This window comes from Geotrypetes seraphini, chromosome 1 (assembly GCF_902459505.1).
Source record: "Geotrypetes seraphini chromosome 1, aGeoSer1.1, whole genome shotgun sequence".
In the NCBI taxonomy this organism is placed as follows: Eukaryota; Metazoa; Chordata; class Amphibia; order Gymnophiona; family Dermophiidae; genus Geotrypetes; species Geotrypetes seraphini.
The window spans coordinates 169,675,708-169,693,095 of record NC_047084.1 but is presented as its reverse complement, the minus strand read 5'-3'; the positions used below and the strand labels follow the sequence as shown (position 1 = coordinate 169,693,095).

The following is a 17,388-nucleotide window of genomic DNA, read 5'->3' as shown; positions in this document are numbered from 1 at the left end:
GAAAAGAGAAACAAATAAGGATTGAGGAGTAGTAGACACTGATCAATTTTCAGAGGGTTGTATTCATGAGGAGCTAGCTAAATTAAAGGTAGGCAAAGCGATGAGGCCGGATGGTGTACATCCAAGGGTGAGGAAGGAACTTAGGGAAGTTCTAGTTGGTCTACTGACTGACCTTTTAATGCTTCTCTGGAGTCAGGAGTGGTACCGGAGGAATGGAGAAAGGCGGATGTGGTCCCTCTCCATAAAAGTGGAAGAAAGGAAGAAGTAGGGAATTACAGGCCGGTAAGTCCGACATCTATGTAAGCAAATTAATGGAAATGCTTTTAAAACAGAGAATGGTGAAGTTTCTGAGATCCGGTGGATTACAGGACCGGAGGCAACATGGATTCACTAGTGGTAGGTCTTGTCAGATAAATCTGATCAATTTCTCTTACTGGATGACCAGAGAATTGGATAGAGAGAGTGTGTTAGATGTGGTGTATTTATGTTTTAGCAAAACCTTTGACAGTGTTCCACACAGAGGTCTAATAAATAAACTAGAGTACCCTTGAAACAGTGACAGGCTGGGTCAGAAGCTGGTTGAGTGGAATACGACAGAGGGTAGTGGTCAATGGAGATTGCTCTGAAGAAAGGGATGCCTCAAGGTTCTATTCTTGGGCTTATTTTTAACATTTTAATGTGATATTGCTGAAGGGCGGCTGAGTAAGATTTGCCTCTTTGCAGATGATACCAAAATCTGCAATAGAATAGACAACCCAGATGGTGTGAACAATATGAAGAAAGACCTAGTGAAGCTTGAAGAATGGTCTTAAATTTGGCAGCTAAAATATAATGCTAAGAAATGGAACAGTTTAGGGGATGAAGAACCTATGTGCACAACAGAAGAGCTGGATTTGGGTGTGATCGGTTGAAAAGGTGACAGCGAAAGCTAGAAGGATGCTAGGGTGCATAGTGAGAGTAGGAAAAAGGAAGTATTGTGTTCAATTCTGGAGATTGCACTTTCAAAAAGATATAAAAAGGATGGAGTCGGTCCAGAGGAAAGCTACTAAAATGTTGTGTGGTTTTTGTCATAAGGCATATGGGGACAGACTTAAAGATCTCAATATGTATACTTTGGAGTAAAAAGGGAGAAGGGAGATATGATAGAGACATTTAAATACCTATGTGTCATAAATACACATGAGTCGAGTCTCTTTCATTTCAAAGGAAGCTCTGGAATGAGAGGGCATAGGATGAAGTTAAGAGGTGATAGGCTCAGGAGTAATCTAAGGAAATTCTTTTTTACAGAGAGGGTGGTAGATGTATGGAACAGTCTCCCCAAATTGGTGGTGGAGACAAAGACTGTGTCTGAATTAAAAAAAAAGTGTGGGATAGGCATGTAGGATTTCTTAGAGAAAGAAATAATGGTTACTGCGCATGGGCAGACTGGATGGGCCATTTAGCCTTTATCTGCTATCGAGTTTCTATGTTTCTAAAACAACAATCCAAACAATGGACTATAAGAGGTGAACCAAGTCTGAAGAAAGCGAAAATGGCCGTGTCAACTGGGGAGGTGATGATGACTGTCTTTTGGGATTTCCATGGGATAGTTTTTATTGACTATCTGGAAAAGGGGAAAACCGTTAATGGCAAATACAGTGGAACCTTGGTTTACGAGCATAATTCATTCCAAAAACATGCTCATAAACCAAATTACTCGTATATCAAAGCGAAGTAAAGGAAACTCGCTTGATTCATTCTCCCCCCCCCCAAAGGCCAGCGGTGCTGCTCCACTCCCCCTAGAGAACCAGAATTGCTCCTCCCCCTGCTCGCAAATGCCCCCCCCCCCAACGCACGAACCGGCATCCCCCGCCAGCTCAAACAGAAGCCTTACCCTATCTGGCACCGGCACGCAGCCCACAGGACGTGCCGGTGAACGAAGATCCTTCCTGTTGCCTGGGCCTTGAGCATCTGCACATGCTCAAGGCCTTCTGGCTCTTGCTCTCTCCGAGATTCTCAGAGACTCTGCATCAGGAGTTACAGAGCCTGCATATTTGGCCATCTGTTGAGTGAATTCTTGTGAGGACTCCTAATGCAGGCTCTGTAGTCGAAACAAGGTCCATGTTGGTTCCGGTTTCACATTCCACTTTACGTGGTTGTCATTAAAGTATATCTTTCGGCTTGAAGGTCTGGTATTCTCTGCTCCTTTTTAGGATTAAATTAAATCCCCTTGCATTGTACTCTCTGGATTTGGCCCTGTGCAACTTCTTTCGGTTTCCAAACCTGAAAAAATGGCTGACTGGGAAGAAACTTTCTTCAGATTCTGTGGTCATAATTGATATACCGTATTTTCACGCAGATAACGCGCACCCGTGTAAAACGCGCACATGGGTATAGCGCGCAGAAACCACGATTTTATGTACAAAAACTTTTGTATACCGCGCTCACGGGTATACCGTGCATGCTGCCCGACTGTCCTTTCGCCCGCCCCGACTCTCCTCTGGCCACCCCGACTCTCCTTTCGCCCTCCCCGACTCTCCGTGCGCTGTCCCGACTCTCCGTTCACCCTCCCTGACTTTCCGTGCACTGCCCCGACTCTCCGTGCGCTGTCCCGACTCTCCGTTCACCCTCCCTGACTTTCCGTGCACTGCCCCGCCTCTCCGTGCGCTGTCCCGACTCTCCGTTCACCTGCCCTGACTTTCCGTGCACTGCCCCGACTCTCCGTGCGCTGTCCCGACTCTCCGTTCACCCGCCCTGACTTTCCGTGCACTGCCCCGCCTCTCCGTGCGCTGTCCCGACTCTCCGTTCACCTGCCCTGACTTTCCGTGCACTGCCCCGACTCTCCGTGCGCTGTCCCGACTCTCCGTTCACCCGCCCTGACTTTCCGTGCACTGCCCCGCCTCTCCGTGCGCTGTCCCGACTCTCCTTTCGCCCGCCCTGCCCTGCTCCCAGCTCTGTAAGCATGCGCAATGGTCTGAGCATGCTTGCCGCTTAGTTTTCACCAAGGCTGTATTTTCTGGTGGTGTGCTTTTCACCACGTGGCTGTCCGGCCAACTACCAAAGGTACGGGGAAGGGGGGTGGGGGTGTCGTGGGGGTCGGCCAGGGGGGTCACGGGTCGGCTGGGGGGGCGGTCGGAGGTTCTTGGGGGGGGGCGGTCGTTGGAGGGAGGGGGGTTTGCGTCGAGGGCAGGAGGGCCTGGGATCCCTCCTGCTCGTAATGTAGTGCGGGGTGGGGGTAGGGGGTCGCCGTGGCCAGGAGGGTTTGGGCTCCCTCCTGGCCCGATATTGTCGGGGAGTTGGGGAGTCGGCCGGGCAAGAGGGCTTGGGCTCCCTCTTGCTCCGATCGTGGATGCGGGTGCGGGTGGGAGCGCGTGCGAGCGGTCGTTCGGGGTGGGGGTGCGAGCGGTCCTGCTGGGGGGGGTGAATCGGGTGTCGGGCGGGGTGGAAACTATGTAAAAAAATTTTGTATAACGCGCGAGGGGTATGCACGGTAGGTAAAAACGCGTATAACGCGCGCGTTATATGCGTGAAAATACGGTAAATAGTTATTTTTCCAGTTATTGAGGCCAGCAGTGTGCCAGATTTTAAGGCCAGGTGGGATAGACATGTGGGATCTAACCGCAAAGATAGATAGGGAGGGTCACTGGAGTGGACAGACTTGATGGGCCGTGGCCCTTATCTGCCGTCTATTTCTATGTTTCTATGTTATTTCGTATTTTACTGAAGGCATGAAAGCTCTGGAAAAATGTTGGAGCAAATGTATTGAGTTAAAAGGAGACTGTTGAAAAATAAATTTCATTTTCCCTAAAAAGTGTTGTTTTCTTGATTAGGCCAGAAACTTTTCAATTGACCCTTGAATTTCTCTTTCATTTGAAAGGAAACTCTGCAATGAGAGGGCATAGGATGAAGTTAAGAGGTGATAAGCTCAGGAGTAATCTAAGGAAATACTTTTTTACAGAAGGGGTGGTAGATGCATGGAACAGTCTCCTAGAAGAGGTGGTGGAGACAGAGACTGTGTCTGAATTCAAAAGGGCCTGGGATAGGGATATGGATCTCTCGGAGAGAGAAAGAGATTATGGTTACTGCAGATGGGAAGACTAGTTGGGCCATTTGGCCTTTATCTGCCATCATGGTTCTATGTTTTACATTCTGACCTGTTTTAAAATATTCAAATAAATAAAGCTATTGATGGCATTTGTTTTTCTGTTATTCAACTGTTCTCTACTCTTAAGATGAAACAAAAAAGGCACAAGTTTAGAGGGACAAATGATAAAGAAATGCCAGCACTTGTTAGAATAGAAGTCATTTGTATTTTTAGACACTGATGTGCATCCATTTCAGCAATTCTATATCTTAGAGATGTGCATTTACTGTACATTCAATTTGTCATGTCCATACCTAACCAATTCTGCCATCTGGCAAATGTTATTTTCATCATAGTTTTGGAATAAGTATCGGCCATATCCAGGATGGATAAAAATTAATGATTTTTTTAATAAAATTTAAAAAAAACCAGACTTTAAAAAATTTACATCTGATTTTATTTAAATTAAATTTTTTTTTAAATAAAATGCTTTTTTGATGAAAAATCTATCTAAAAACAGTTTTCTATTTAAGATAAATTATAGTCCAAAAGATACCAATCATGAAATAAGGATTAGATTTTAATTGTGTAGCATAAGGCTGTATATTCATGCAATGTTTAAATTTTTTGGGTAAATTAATTCCACTAATCCATTCATAATGTCATGGGCAATATTTCTATCACAGATGCTTGGTTCTGCATTTCTCAAAACTGTGAACTTGTATCTGCAGAGATAACATGCTTCTTTGCAGCAAAAATGTTATAAATATATAGGAGTTAAGAAAAATATCTTAGCCCCATTGTTCCTTTGCAAATCAATGCACACAGAATCAACCCCTTACCTCTTAAGTGCCAAGTTTATATATCTGCACAAGGAACTAACGGCCTCTTTTACAAAGCCGCGCTAGCGGCTGCTCTGCACTAATGGCCCCGAAGCCCATAGGGATTTAAAGGGATTGGGGGCCGTTGCTGTGCGGCTTTGTAAAAGAGGCAGTAAGTGTGAGGAAGGAGAGGCAAGCAGTAAAAATGAAAGTGAAACTTTTTGAGCAGAATATTCCATAAGTCTTGGGATCTTTGTGTGTAAAGCCTGAGGCTTATCATGTTATTCTCTCCTTGGAGGAGAAAACCTATAATGGCAGCAGGCCATAAGAGAGACCCAGTTTAGGAATATTTTAATAAAGTTCTCTACCTATGGGGTAAGGCAGGCATGCATGCAAAATGCAAACACTGCAACAAAAAAGCAAGGCCTGATGGCCCGAATGAAACAATATTGAGAAGTGCTTTGATGAAGATGACAAAAGGAACATGTTTGAACAGGCAGGATCCTCAGGTTGGTACATGTTCTTTTATCATATTTCTTAAGGTCTGTCTTATATTTGTTATTACTATTGCATGTTACCATCATTTTGATACAGCTGTTATGAAGAAAAAGAGTTGAAACAAGTAAATATTCCATTTTGGGACAGTACTGAGTGGCAGTGAGTACAATGAGAAAACCATGATTTAAATCAAGTCTTTCTGACTAGTGATTTAAATCGATTTGATTTAAATCAAATCCACCCTGGCCATGTCTATTTGTAAGTCTTGTGGAGTAACAAAATGAATTTGACCTGCTTTTGTTCTCAGGGGCTCAAATAAAACAAACCCGTGAAATAATTTTTTCATCTGCATTTACCTATTCCATCATATACAGACATGCACAATCATGCAACAGCTCATAGTGAAGAAACATCTGTTTATCAGTACTTACTTGTATGGTTTCTGCGGTAGAATACTGATTCGAGTTTTGTCAAGTATCTTCTTGAGCTTGTTTCTCCCTCCGACAGTGTTAGCTTTGCTTTTCTTGTTCACTTTTTCAAGCCCTATCACTTGTTCCACATCCACAGCCAGATCGGGTATAGAATAACGACTAGCTTTCTTTATATCACCAATTTTGGGCAAATGGGGAGCACCATTCCTTTTATCCTCTGATAATCGGGTCAGAAGTTCTTTAAACACTGGCCAGGGTAAGAAAATTACTCAATTATAATTATTTTCCAAAAGGCCCAATAAGCACAAAAAATTTGTCAGAGCCAAGAAAAGAAATTCATATAAAAAGGTTGGCAAAGCTTATTGTATTTTTACTTACCAACACTAAAACAGAATTACTTATAAGGAGAAGTCAACTGCAGTTTACCTATCTTCAAGTGAAAACGACTAACCCTGACCAGTTTGAGGTCCTCAAGTAAACATAGCACTATAATGTCTATGATAATGGTGCTGTAATCAACAAAGGGCCTCATAACTTGCTTATCTGGATATTTTCATTCCTTGTCTGGATAAAACTGTGCAACTTAACTTGAAGAATAGCCAGATTTTAACTTAAAAAATGGAAGATCAGGTTTGGGTGGGGGAGGGAAGAAGCAGAGCCTAATTTTAAATGATGGTATCCAGCTTAAAATAAAGCTCTAAATTTTTTAAATAAGAGAAGAGGGTTGGATATTCAAAAAGACATTAAGAAACCTCTACTTAATGTGTAAACCCCTTATCTATGAATTTCCAGCTGCACGATACAGATAATACTATTGAAAATACCATGTGACCACCCCAGATAGCAGCGATATTCAGCACTATCTATCTACATTCTGTAGCAAAGCGGTTTAAACTAGGACCGAAAAAAAGCTACCCTAATAAGTTAGACCCTAGAAGTCACTCTGATAACTATCCATTGAATTTTGTCCTGTATTTTGATAGGCCTAAACTAAACTGTCTCAGCTATATGGAAAGTGGTCAGTCAAAATAGAACCACCATATGCTTAGAAGTGATGAACAACATTATCTACAGTGCTGAATATATGTGGACCTATGTTAAACACTGCAGCTGGCATTTTAAACAGACTAGATAAGGACTTCAAATATTGACTCAAAGTTTTCAGACCTTAATTTATCACCTTCATGCATCTTGTCATTATATTGTTCATTATCTTCTTTAGTTTTTTCTTACATAGCCTTCTTCACACAGAATAAGCACATCCCTCACACAAAAAATGCCTAGCCCCATCTCGAAGCCACAAAAACAGGCCTAACATTCCTCATGCAAACTGAAGCACTAGCCCCACCCTCCCTCCTTCTCACATTAAGCACACCCTTCACTCAAAAACCACCAGAAGTTACAAATACATAGCCTTAAAACAAGATTGCAGAAAGAAAAAATAATCCTTTCAACTTACCAAATAAATTGGTTTTCACAGTGATGGATAAGTGAGTGTTGTTTCTCAGGATTTCCATGGCTTTTGACAGCTGAATGTTTTCAAAGTTCTGACCATTGACTTCTAATATCTAAGGGAAGAGATAAAAATTTATTTTTTATACACCTCCTACAAACCTGAAAGCTACTGAAATAGTGTACATTCAGGTACAGTAGTTAATTCTCTGTCTCTGGAGGGCTTAAAAATCTAAAGGATCCAACTACTAAGCTGAGGTAGAAAGAGGCTGTAGTGCACTTTACATGGGTTATTCGTGCACACTAAGGCCATTTTACCGCAGATGTACCGCACTTAGCATCACCCATTTTGTAGGTGGTAAGGGATCAACAAGCTATCCATGGGCTAATTAGTGTGTGGTAATGTAGATGCACTGATTAGTGCAGGAACACTACTTTTTACCATTAATAAGCCCTTCAAAAAAGTTAAAAAAAATTTTATAACTCAGTGCTTGTAGATTTCAAGATTATCGCAGGACACCAGAACAAGTCCCACAGTGCACGTTAGAGCCTAACACAATATAGTGAAAGGACGCCATTGTTTGACAACCTGGTTCAAATCCTGTTGTTTCTTCCTTTGTTCTTGGGCAACTCACTTTCAATCCTTGATTACCTCAGGTACAAGTTTAGATTGCAAGCCATCTGAGTCATAGAAATACCTACTGTACCTTACCTTGAGCTACTAGAGAAAAGGTATGTGCTAAGACCAAAATAAATTTGTACCTGAGGCAATGGAAAGTTAACTGACTTGCTCAAAATCACAAGGAGCCACAGTGGGATTTGAGCCAGGCTTCCCTGTTCTTCAGTCCACTGCTCGAACTAGAGGTCTGCACGGGAACGGGGATCGCAGGAATCCCGCGGGAGTCCCGCAGGAATCCCCCCAACCCACGGGACTCCCATGGGGACTCCCCTCTGGCCCACGGGACTCCCAAAGGGACCCCCCTCTAGCCAACGGGACTCCCACGGGGATGGAAGGCTTCGGAAGCAGGGTTCATCCATATAATATAATGGATACGTCAGCCTTAGTAAAAGAGGGGGTTTATAAGTTAATTACCTGAACAGAAAACAAAAAAAGGGTTCCACCAAAGAGATTCCACAAGGAAAACAGCAGCGCAAACACAAAAGAGACTGGAATTGATGATTCTGTCAGAAGTAATTGCTGCTTTTTATGGGGACGGGCGGGGATGGAGGTAATTCCTTGCAGTGATGGGTGGGGACAGAGAGGATCCTGACGGGGACGGGTGGGGACAGAGAGGATCCTGACGGGGACGGGTGGGGATGGAGACGATCCTGACGGGGACGGGTGGGGACGGAGAGGATCCTAGCGGAGACTGAGAGGATCCTGGTGGAGACGGGTGGGGACGGAGAGGATCCTGGCGGGGATGGGTGGGATTTCTGTCCCCGCGCATCTCCCTAGTTGGAACCACTAGCTTACTCCTTCACTCTAAAGAAATAGTCATTTGCTTGTACTACCTTTTGGAGGCAGTCACAAGTCACTAGGGTTACCAGATTTTCTGTCTGGAAAATCCAGACCCCTAGACTCGCCCCCCCCCCCAGGCCCACCCACCCCGTCCCATCACATCTGTTCAGCACAATCATGCCTCCTGATCTCACCTCAGCCCCGCCTCCAATCCCACCCCAGCCCTGCCCCAGCTGCCTGTTCTTGTCAGGTAGCACATCGGCGCATGCGCAGGGATGAGATGCAATGATGTCATGTGCATGCACGTGTGATGTCATCATGTCATATCTGCACATGCACGGATGCCCTCCTGCATGAAGGAAAGCTTTTCAAATCCCGGAAAAAATGCTGAGTTTTGAAAAGCTGTCTGGACCCACGGACATGTCCTCAAAAGGAGGACGTCTGGGGAAATCCAGACGTCTAGTAACCCTACCAGTCACAAATGAGCCAACTGATTCTGTTTGATAATGAGTGGACTAAAATTTCAAAAATTTTCTATAACAATTATAAGTATTTTACTACAGATAAGCAGGATGTGCTACGCAGCAGTAGTTCTGCAACTGTGCTTAAACTTACAAAAAAAGACAGAACTCCTTCCAAAGGGAGGGAGGTGGATGAGTGAGACTAGCGAACTTCTCTACCCTAAGGGAACATTTGTTACAATGAAGCAGAAACAAAAAAACAAAAAAAATAGAGCAACAGCCCGTGTGTGAGTATTTAGGTGTTTGGATGTCTGGAGGTCTGATTGTGGAGTGTTTGCTGTCTGATTGTTGTGGTCTGAGGCCGAGTGTTTGGGGTTTGTGTGTGTTGAGTGGGCGCTATACACCTCGGTAGCACGTTCCCTCTGACGCGATCTGGTGCATCAGAGGGAACATGCTACTGAGGTGCAGAGCGGCCAGCGAGGTTTGCTACAGCTGGCCGCGATCCTCAGTAGGCTTTTGCAGACAGAAGAGCCCTTCGGTGGACTGGATGGAGGACTGCCGCTCGATGCCTGGAGGAACTGGAGAGCAGGGAGGTCCGTACTAGCTGCCAGTAGCACGCATGCGCACTCCTGCGGCCACAGACTTACAGATCATGGAAGCACGCAGTTCAGAGTGTGCATGCGTGGCTAGGGTTTTATTATATAGGATAAAAGCAAGTATACAAAAATCATAACTGTTTGAGGCTTTTATGGATGATGCTGGGGATATAGCTCACGGAGACATAGTAAGTGACAGCAGATATAGACCTGAATGGTCCAACCAGTCTGCCTTATAATTACATACATTACAATTTTATGATTAAAGTGTCTTTTTTCTTTGTTATTCCTGGGCCATAGACCTTAGAAGTCCACACACTATTGTCCTTAGATTCTAACTACTGGAGCTGGTGTCGAAGCTTGTTCCAGCCTAACCAAGCCATCTCATCTCCCATTGAAGCCCTCCCAAGCCCATCCTACACTGAATTGCCATATATGGGACACACCAGATATTACTTTGTAACACAGGCAACCAAACTAGAACTGCACTCTAGCTTTCATGGGGAGCCAATGCAGCTCCCTGTAATTTGGAAAAACTGAAAGGGGACAGATTCAAAACAAATGCTAGGAAGTTCTTCTTTACCAACGTGTGGTGGACACCTGGAATGCGCTTCCAGAGGACGTAATAGGGCAGAGTACGGTATTGGGGTTTAAGAAAGGATTGGACAATTTCCTGCTGGAAAGGGAGAAAGAAGGGTATAAATAGAGGATCACTGCACAGGTCCTGGACTTGTTGGGCCGCCGCGTCAGCGGGCTGCTGGGCATGATGGACCTCAGGTCTGACCCAGCAGAGGCATTGCTTATGTTCTTATATGGTCCAATTTTTTAAATTTAAAAATCAGACAAATTGCTATATTCTGCATTAATCAAACTCAAGCAGGGTTTTTTGGTTGACTGCCAGATACATAATATTGCAATAGTTCAGAGTACTCAGGACAAAAGACTGAACCAATAGGTAAACAATTTGTCATCAAAATATGATCTAATCAATCTAAGTTTCCAAAACATATAGAAGCATTATTTTTACCAATGAATCAACTTGAGTAATCAAAGATAAATTTCTGTCCAAATAGACACCTAATATTTTGATGGTGGATAGAATAGCATAAATGATCCCATTTAAGATCACAATTATGTGGAGAGGCCAGGAAAAGTTAGGTCTTATCTGGATTAAACTTCAATTTGAAATAACTCATCCAGTTATCAACTATTAGAATTACAAAACATATAAACTGAGTAACTACTGATAATTGTGAGGTTAAATGAATGATGATTGATGATTATATCATCAGGATTAACTAAATCACAGCATGCCAAATCTGGCCCCTAAGTAGAGGATACTACTAGGTTCTAGCCACCCCTTCCCTCTCTCCTCTATGTCAGAGAGAGAAACACAGGCAACACACAAACACAGAGGCAAAGGAGATAGAAAAGTAAGAGTGTGTGTGTGTTGAACAGGTTTAAGGAGGAAAAGAGGTGGGACATAAGGATAGCCACAGCAGGTCTATTGCCAACATAATATACTGTATTTTTCGCTGCATAAGACGCACCTGACCATAAGACGCACCCCAGATTTAGAGGAGGAAAACAAGAAAAAAACCCATTCTGAACCAAATTCTCCCTGCCAGGTTCTGCACCCTGTCTCCCCCTCTGGTGGTCTAATGGTAGGCCGGGACAGGGGACAGGGCAGGCAGGCCTAGTGGCTGGCAGGCAGGTAGGGATAGGGCAGGAAGGCCTAGTGGAAAGCAGATAAGGACAGGGCAGTCAGGCCTCCCCCTTCCCAGGCAACCCCCACGGCAGGCAGGAGCACTTCCCCTATTAGGCCTACCCCCCAGGCAGGCAGGCAGTCAGGCCTACCCCCATTCCAGGTATCCCCCCCAGGCAGGTAGGCCTATGCCCATCCCAGATAGCCCCCAGGCGGCAGGAGCCCTCCCCTCTCCCATGCCTACCCTACAGGCAGGCAGGCCTACCCCCTCCCAGGTAGCCCCCTGAGGCAGGCAGGCCTACCCCCCTCCCAGGTAGCCCCCCAGGCAGGCAGGCAGGTTCCCTTCTCCCAGGCCTACCCCCCAGGCAGCATGCAGGCACGACCTCGCCCTCCTTATTTTTAATTAGACAGGGCAGCTCCCAGCCTCCCTCCCCCCACCATTACCTTTTTTAAATTCTGAGGACCTTCCTCGCTGGAAACGGCTACCTGGAGCACTGACAGCTGACGCAGCTTCCTCAGAGTCCTCTTCCCTTGCGGCAGAGCGGCACACAAGGCTGCCAGTCTGGTCCCGCGCCAACTCTACTATTAAGAACTCTTGTGGGACCAGGCCGGCAGCCTTGTGCACCGCTCTGCCGCAAGGGAAGAGGACTAGGAGCAGTGCTCCAGGCAGCTGCGTAAAGCAAGGGAGGGCCTCAGAATTTTCAAAAAGGTAACGGGAGGGGTTTGGGTATTCGCTCCATAAGATGCACCCTTATTTCCACCCTTTATTGGGATCACATGGACTTCAACATTTTCTCAAGTTGGATTTGGACTGTTTCAACAGGCTGTGATTTACTCTGCTTCAGTCTGGACTGCTGTTGAACATCTTAAACATTGGGATTCCAGCTGACCTTTTGATCAGCAAAAGATAAGTTATTTTCTATATAGTTTATCTGTCGGTATCAGATCACTGAAGACAGATTTGTTGACTATTTTTATGTCTTTAGTTCTTTCCACTGATGTTTTGATAATTTCACTGTATTTATTATTGGATTCTCTTTATGAATTCATATAGTTGTTTTAGAATCCTTGTTTTGAGTTTTTATCTCTCTAGTTATTGTTTGATATATACATGAAGGCCCATATTCTCAAAACTGCGATGAAAATTAGGCGGCAGTAGGCAGTAGCACCCTACCACTGCCTAATTGGTGATAAACAGTGTGGTAATTGACGATGTCGTTAAAAAGCAATAAAAAAAATGTAGGCATCTGCAGATGCCTACTAAATGCACCACTGAACCATGTCCATAGGGGCGGCTAAGGATGCCTAGTCTAAAGTAGGCACGGTTTATGCCAGAAGTTGACGTAGGCATCCTTTGGCACCTTTATGGATACGATTCTTGTGTAAAGTAGGTGCCGGAAATATTGGCCTGTAAAACCCTGGTCTATATTTCTAGACATAGCCACAATTCTGAAAATGGAGCCACTGCGTGATGGACACATGAATGGCACCGCTTTTGCAAGCGGCCGCTACTAAGAGCGCCATTTACAGGATCTGGGCCAAAGTGGATGGTACCTTCCAGAATCGGGAAGGAGATCAGAGAGAAGACAAATTTTACTGCTGAGAATTTCCTAGAGGCCTCAGACTAGCCCCAATCTGGACAAAAACACTTAGCTAAGGGCCTTGAGAAAACTATACTACTAAAAAAAAGTCTTATCTCAATTCACAAATGCTCACCGTGGTGCTCTCCAGAACTTTAGGGCCTTAGGCATAAAGGGCAAAAACTGGAGATGATGTAAATCTTATCTGGATGAGAACAGACTAAGCAGTAGGAAGCACATGAGAAAACACCAAACCTTAACAGCAACCAAAAAAACAATATTTCTCTCAATGCATTGAACAGACTGCCAAGTTCAACCAAGCACTTCTTCAGCATAGTAAAGAGCCTACTGCAACCCCCACAACAGAACCACCCGATCGAGTCACTATTACACTGTAATATTTTTGCTACATACTTTGCCAACAAAATTAAGTCTCTGCCAGGATCTACAGACAGTCTTATCCAGTTTCCTGTTGGTTAACTAGGAGACCACAAATTTGCCCTCTCAATAGACAAACATATGGGATTCTTAACCTGATAACAGAGGAGGATCTTGAAAAAATCCTGAGAAGCCTCTGACTGATCACTTGCTCCTTTGATACCTGTCCATCAGAGACAGAGTAGCTGACAATCAGGGGCTTCATGAAAGTGGCCAAATATAACGCCTTTCTTTCTAATGAGCAGGGTAATGGTGTGATTGATCTCTGCTAAAAAAAAAAAAAAAAAAAAAAAAATACAAAAATAAAATCCTACAGCCTTGACTAGGAGAAGCTGAAAAGTTAACAGCCAGTATCTATCATCCCATTTCTAGGAAAATTGACAGAACAATTTGATTTAACTCAATGACTGGCTGTAATAGAGAAACTGACAGGATCTGCGTCAGTCTAGATTCAGACCTGGTTATGGAATGGAGCTGGTCCTTGGATCCCTGCTATACAACCTACACAGAAACTGTGACAAGAGTTCTGCCTTGGTGTTAGTACTCTTGGATTTCTCAGCAGCTTTTGACCACAATATCATATTAGCAGAAACACATATCAGTGGCACAGTATTAGCCTAGTTCAGATCCTATCTATCACATAGGTAAAAGTCCATACCATTCAGCAGCACTTCATCACCATCTTGTACACTGACCTTTAGGGGGTTCCACAAGGGTTGATACTGTCATAGTAACTTAGTAGATGATGGCAGATAAAGACTTGCATGGTCATTCCAGTCTATCCAATAAAATAAACTCTCAGCATATGATGAAATATAACATATACTGTATATACTCAAATATAAACTGGGATTTTTGGGCCATAAAAGTTTGGGTCCCGGTTTATATGTGGGCCAGCGCCCCCTCCCAGACCTATTGCAGGCCACCGCCAGGCTCTGCACCCTGCCCCCTTCCCTGCTCTGTCTGTCGTACCTGCTCTGCCGATCCCTGGTGATTAAGTGGTGCAGTGGGCAGGATTGAGCTTTCCGCGCCCCTGCCCCACTAACCCGGTCGGTCGGTGGCTGCCACAAGTTGCAGCTTCTTCAGCCACTGAGCGGAACCAAGTAGGAGCGTGCTTTGGCGCTGCTGCCCAGCACTGAGCAGCTTCCTGACTGGTTTCTGTGAATTCTCGCGACAATTTTCAGGAGCCAGTCAGGAAGCCACTCAGCACTGAGCAGCAGCACCAAAGCACGCACCTGCTTGGTGCCACTCAGTGGCTGAAGACACCAGAACTCAAGGTGGCCATAGCAGCAACCAACCAACCGGTTTAGCAGCGGGGCAGGAGTGAGGAAAGCTTGCTCCTGCCCACTGCACCTCTGGACCACCAGGGATTGGCAGAGGAGATACGACGGACAGGGCAGGGAAGGGGGGCAGGGTGCAGAGCCTGAAAGGGGAGGGAAGGGATCTGGGTGAGAAGCCTGAAAGGGGAAGGAAGGAAGGAAGGGGGCTGGGTGCAGAGCCTGATAGGGGATGGAGGGAAGGGAGCTGGGCGCAGAGCCTGACAGAAGAGGCAGGGGGTACTGGGTGCAGAGCCTGGCAGGGCACTTGAATATTAAGCTGCCCAACTTATATTTGACTATGAAAGGACAGACTGACTCTGTAAATTAGCACAACCCAGGAGGAGGACCCGCTGTACAAAAATTTAGCTCAGAGAAATAAAACTCTGAAGAGGGAGAGGTAACCCCCTCTTAGTTTATCTTCCAATCATTGCTTCATAAATGTTAAAATGTTAAATGTTAAAAGCGAGTCCAACTCAAAGGTATAAATTGTTGTAACTGTATATGTCTCTTAATGAGCTACTGTATACGTTCAAAACAATAAACTTTTTGCATTCAGGTTAGCACTGGAAACTCTACATACACTTGGTTGGTTATCAAAAAATACTTATCAGGGTCCCGACGCGGCCCCGTTTCGGTAAGATCCAAACAACCTCGGACACAACCCTAACATCTAATATTTTCAATCTCTCCCACCGTGCCTTATCTCCTATAGAAATGTCAGTTCTTAATAAAGGTCTATCTTTTGTCCCTACCAGTCGTTATGCGGCTTTTGACACCAGAGTTGCTATGTTCAAATTCATAAGATCTTGTAAACTCAAAAAATTCTTTTTTACAGAAGACATTTCCACTGATCTATCTCAAGATAACTGTCCAGTTTTTCATGTTAAATCCTCTTGGTGCCCTCCGGGTGTTGTTGATCCACACATCCAGACCTTTGAAGATTTAATATTAAGAGACATTGGTAATCTGGAAAAAGACCCTCCTCGTATCCGTTTTAACTTATCTAGACAACAACAAGGTGCAGTATCATCTTTAGCATCTGATACTAATATTGTCATCCATCCAGCAGACAAGGGTGGAGGAATAGTCATTCAAGATACAAGTGCATACGTTAGAGAGGCACAACGACAACTAGGTGACCCCACATATTACACATTGTTACAAAATGATCCTACACAATCTATTCAAGATGTCATCTCTCATGTATTGTTGCAGGCTCTAGAAACCAGGGTCATCACTGACAAGGAGTTTAGGTATTTGAATTGTAAACATCCTCGCACACCTGTCATTTATTTTGTCCCAAAGATTCACAAATCTTTGTCCAGCCCTCCAGGCAGACCAATAGTCTCTGGAATAGGATCTCTTTTAGAACCTTTATCTGCTTTTTTAGACCTATATCTTAAAGATAGGGTTCCGCTAGCCCCCTCGTACGTCCTAGATTCCACCAGTATGATTCAGTTTTTGGCCTCTCTTCAGAATATACCAACACATGCCATATTACTGACCTTTGATATCTCAGCTTTATATACTAACATCCCTCAAAAAGAAGCTATTGAGGTTATTAAAGTTGAATTACAAGCTCAGGAGTTGTCAGATACTAGGGTACAGTTTTTGCTTGATTTGGCTCAGATAGCTCTTAGCATGAATTACTTTCAGTTTGACCTGGATTTTTACAAACAAATCAAAGGCACAGCCATGGGGTCTAAAATGGCCCCTTTTATAGCCTGCCTTTATGTATCTCAGTTTGAAAGTAAGTTCCTGTACCCTTCTGAGTTTTGGCAATTTTTTCTATTTTGGAAGAGATACATTGACGATGTGCTGGCAGTTTGGATCGGCACTTCTGAAGACTTGGCACGCTTTTTTGATTGGCTCAATAGCTGTGACTCCAACCTACAGTTCACGATGACCATGGACCATTATCAGGTCGCTTTTTTGGACATTCACATCACATTGACAAATGGGCAGTTTAATACATCAATTTTCCGCAAGCCTACAGACAGAAACAATTTGTTACAATATGACAGTTTCCACCCGAAACATCTAAGAAACAATATACCCACCGGACAGTTTTTACGTCTTAGAAGACTTTGCTCTTCGGTGGAGGAATATGTACATAGAGCGGATGAAGTAAAACACAGATTTCTAGTGAAGGGTTATCCCCCTTCTGTGCTCAAGAAAGCCTACAAACATGGGTTATATGCTAATAGGTCTCTGTTGTTGCAATCGCATCAAAAATCTGATGCCAGTTCGTTGGTTTGTGTGTTACCTTATTCCATCCATGCCTTTCAAATAAAGAAAATCATTAAACGTCATTGGCCCATTTTACAGTACCATGAGGCCTTTCAAGAAGTCCCCAGATTTGCCTTTTCCAAATCTCTCAACTTGAAACAACAACTCACACATTCACAGTTTTCAAGTCTAGTGGCTTCCAACTCTACCAGGGGTCAGCATTCCCCATGCGGACATTGCAAAGTTTGCCAATTTAGTGTCACCATTCAACAAATGCCATTACCTCTTCGATGCAAGTATACTCAGCATGCGACTAACTGCAATTCACATCATGTT

The 17,388-nt window shown here is 44.3% G+C and overlaps 1 protein-coding gene across 5 annotated transcripts in view; it reads right to left on the bottom strand.

The window, feature by feature from the left end:
• RAPGEF2 (Rap guanine nucleotide exchange factor 2) overlaps positions 1 to 17,388 on the bottom strand; it is a 651,997-nt gene that overhangs the window by 89,715 nt on the left and 544,894 nt on the right. For all 5 annotated transcript variants that reach the window (XM_033941499.1, XM_033941509.1, XM_033941490.1 and 2 more), the window contains 2 exons: positions 7,273 to 7,381; positions 5,814 to 6,060 (listed from right to left, as the gene is read on the bottom strand). In XM_033941499.1, coding sequence (XP_033797390.1) covers positions 5,814 to 6,060; positions 7,273 to 7,381 — 356 coding nt within the window. The remainder of the gene's footprint in view (positions 1 to 5,813; positions 6,061 to 7,272; positions 7,382 to 17,388) is intronic.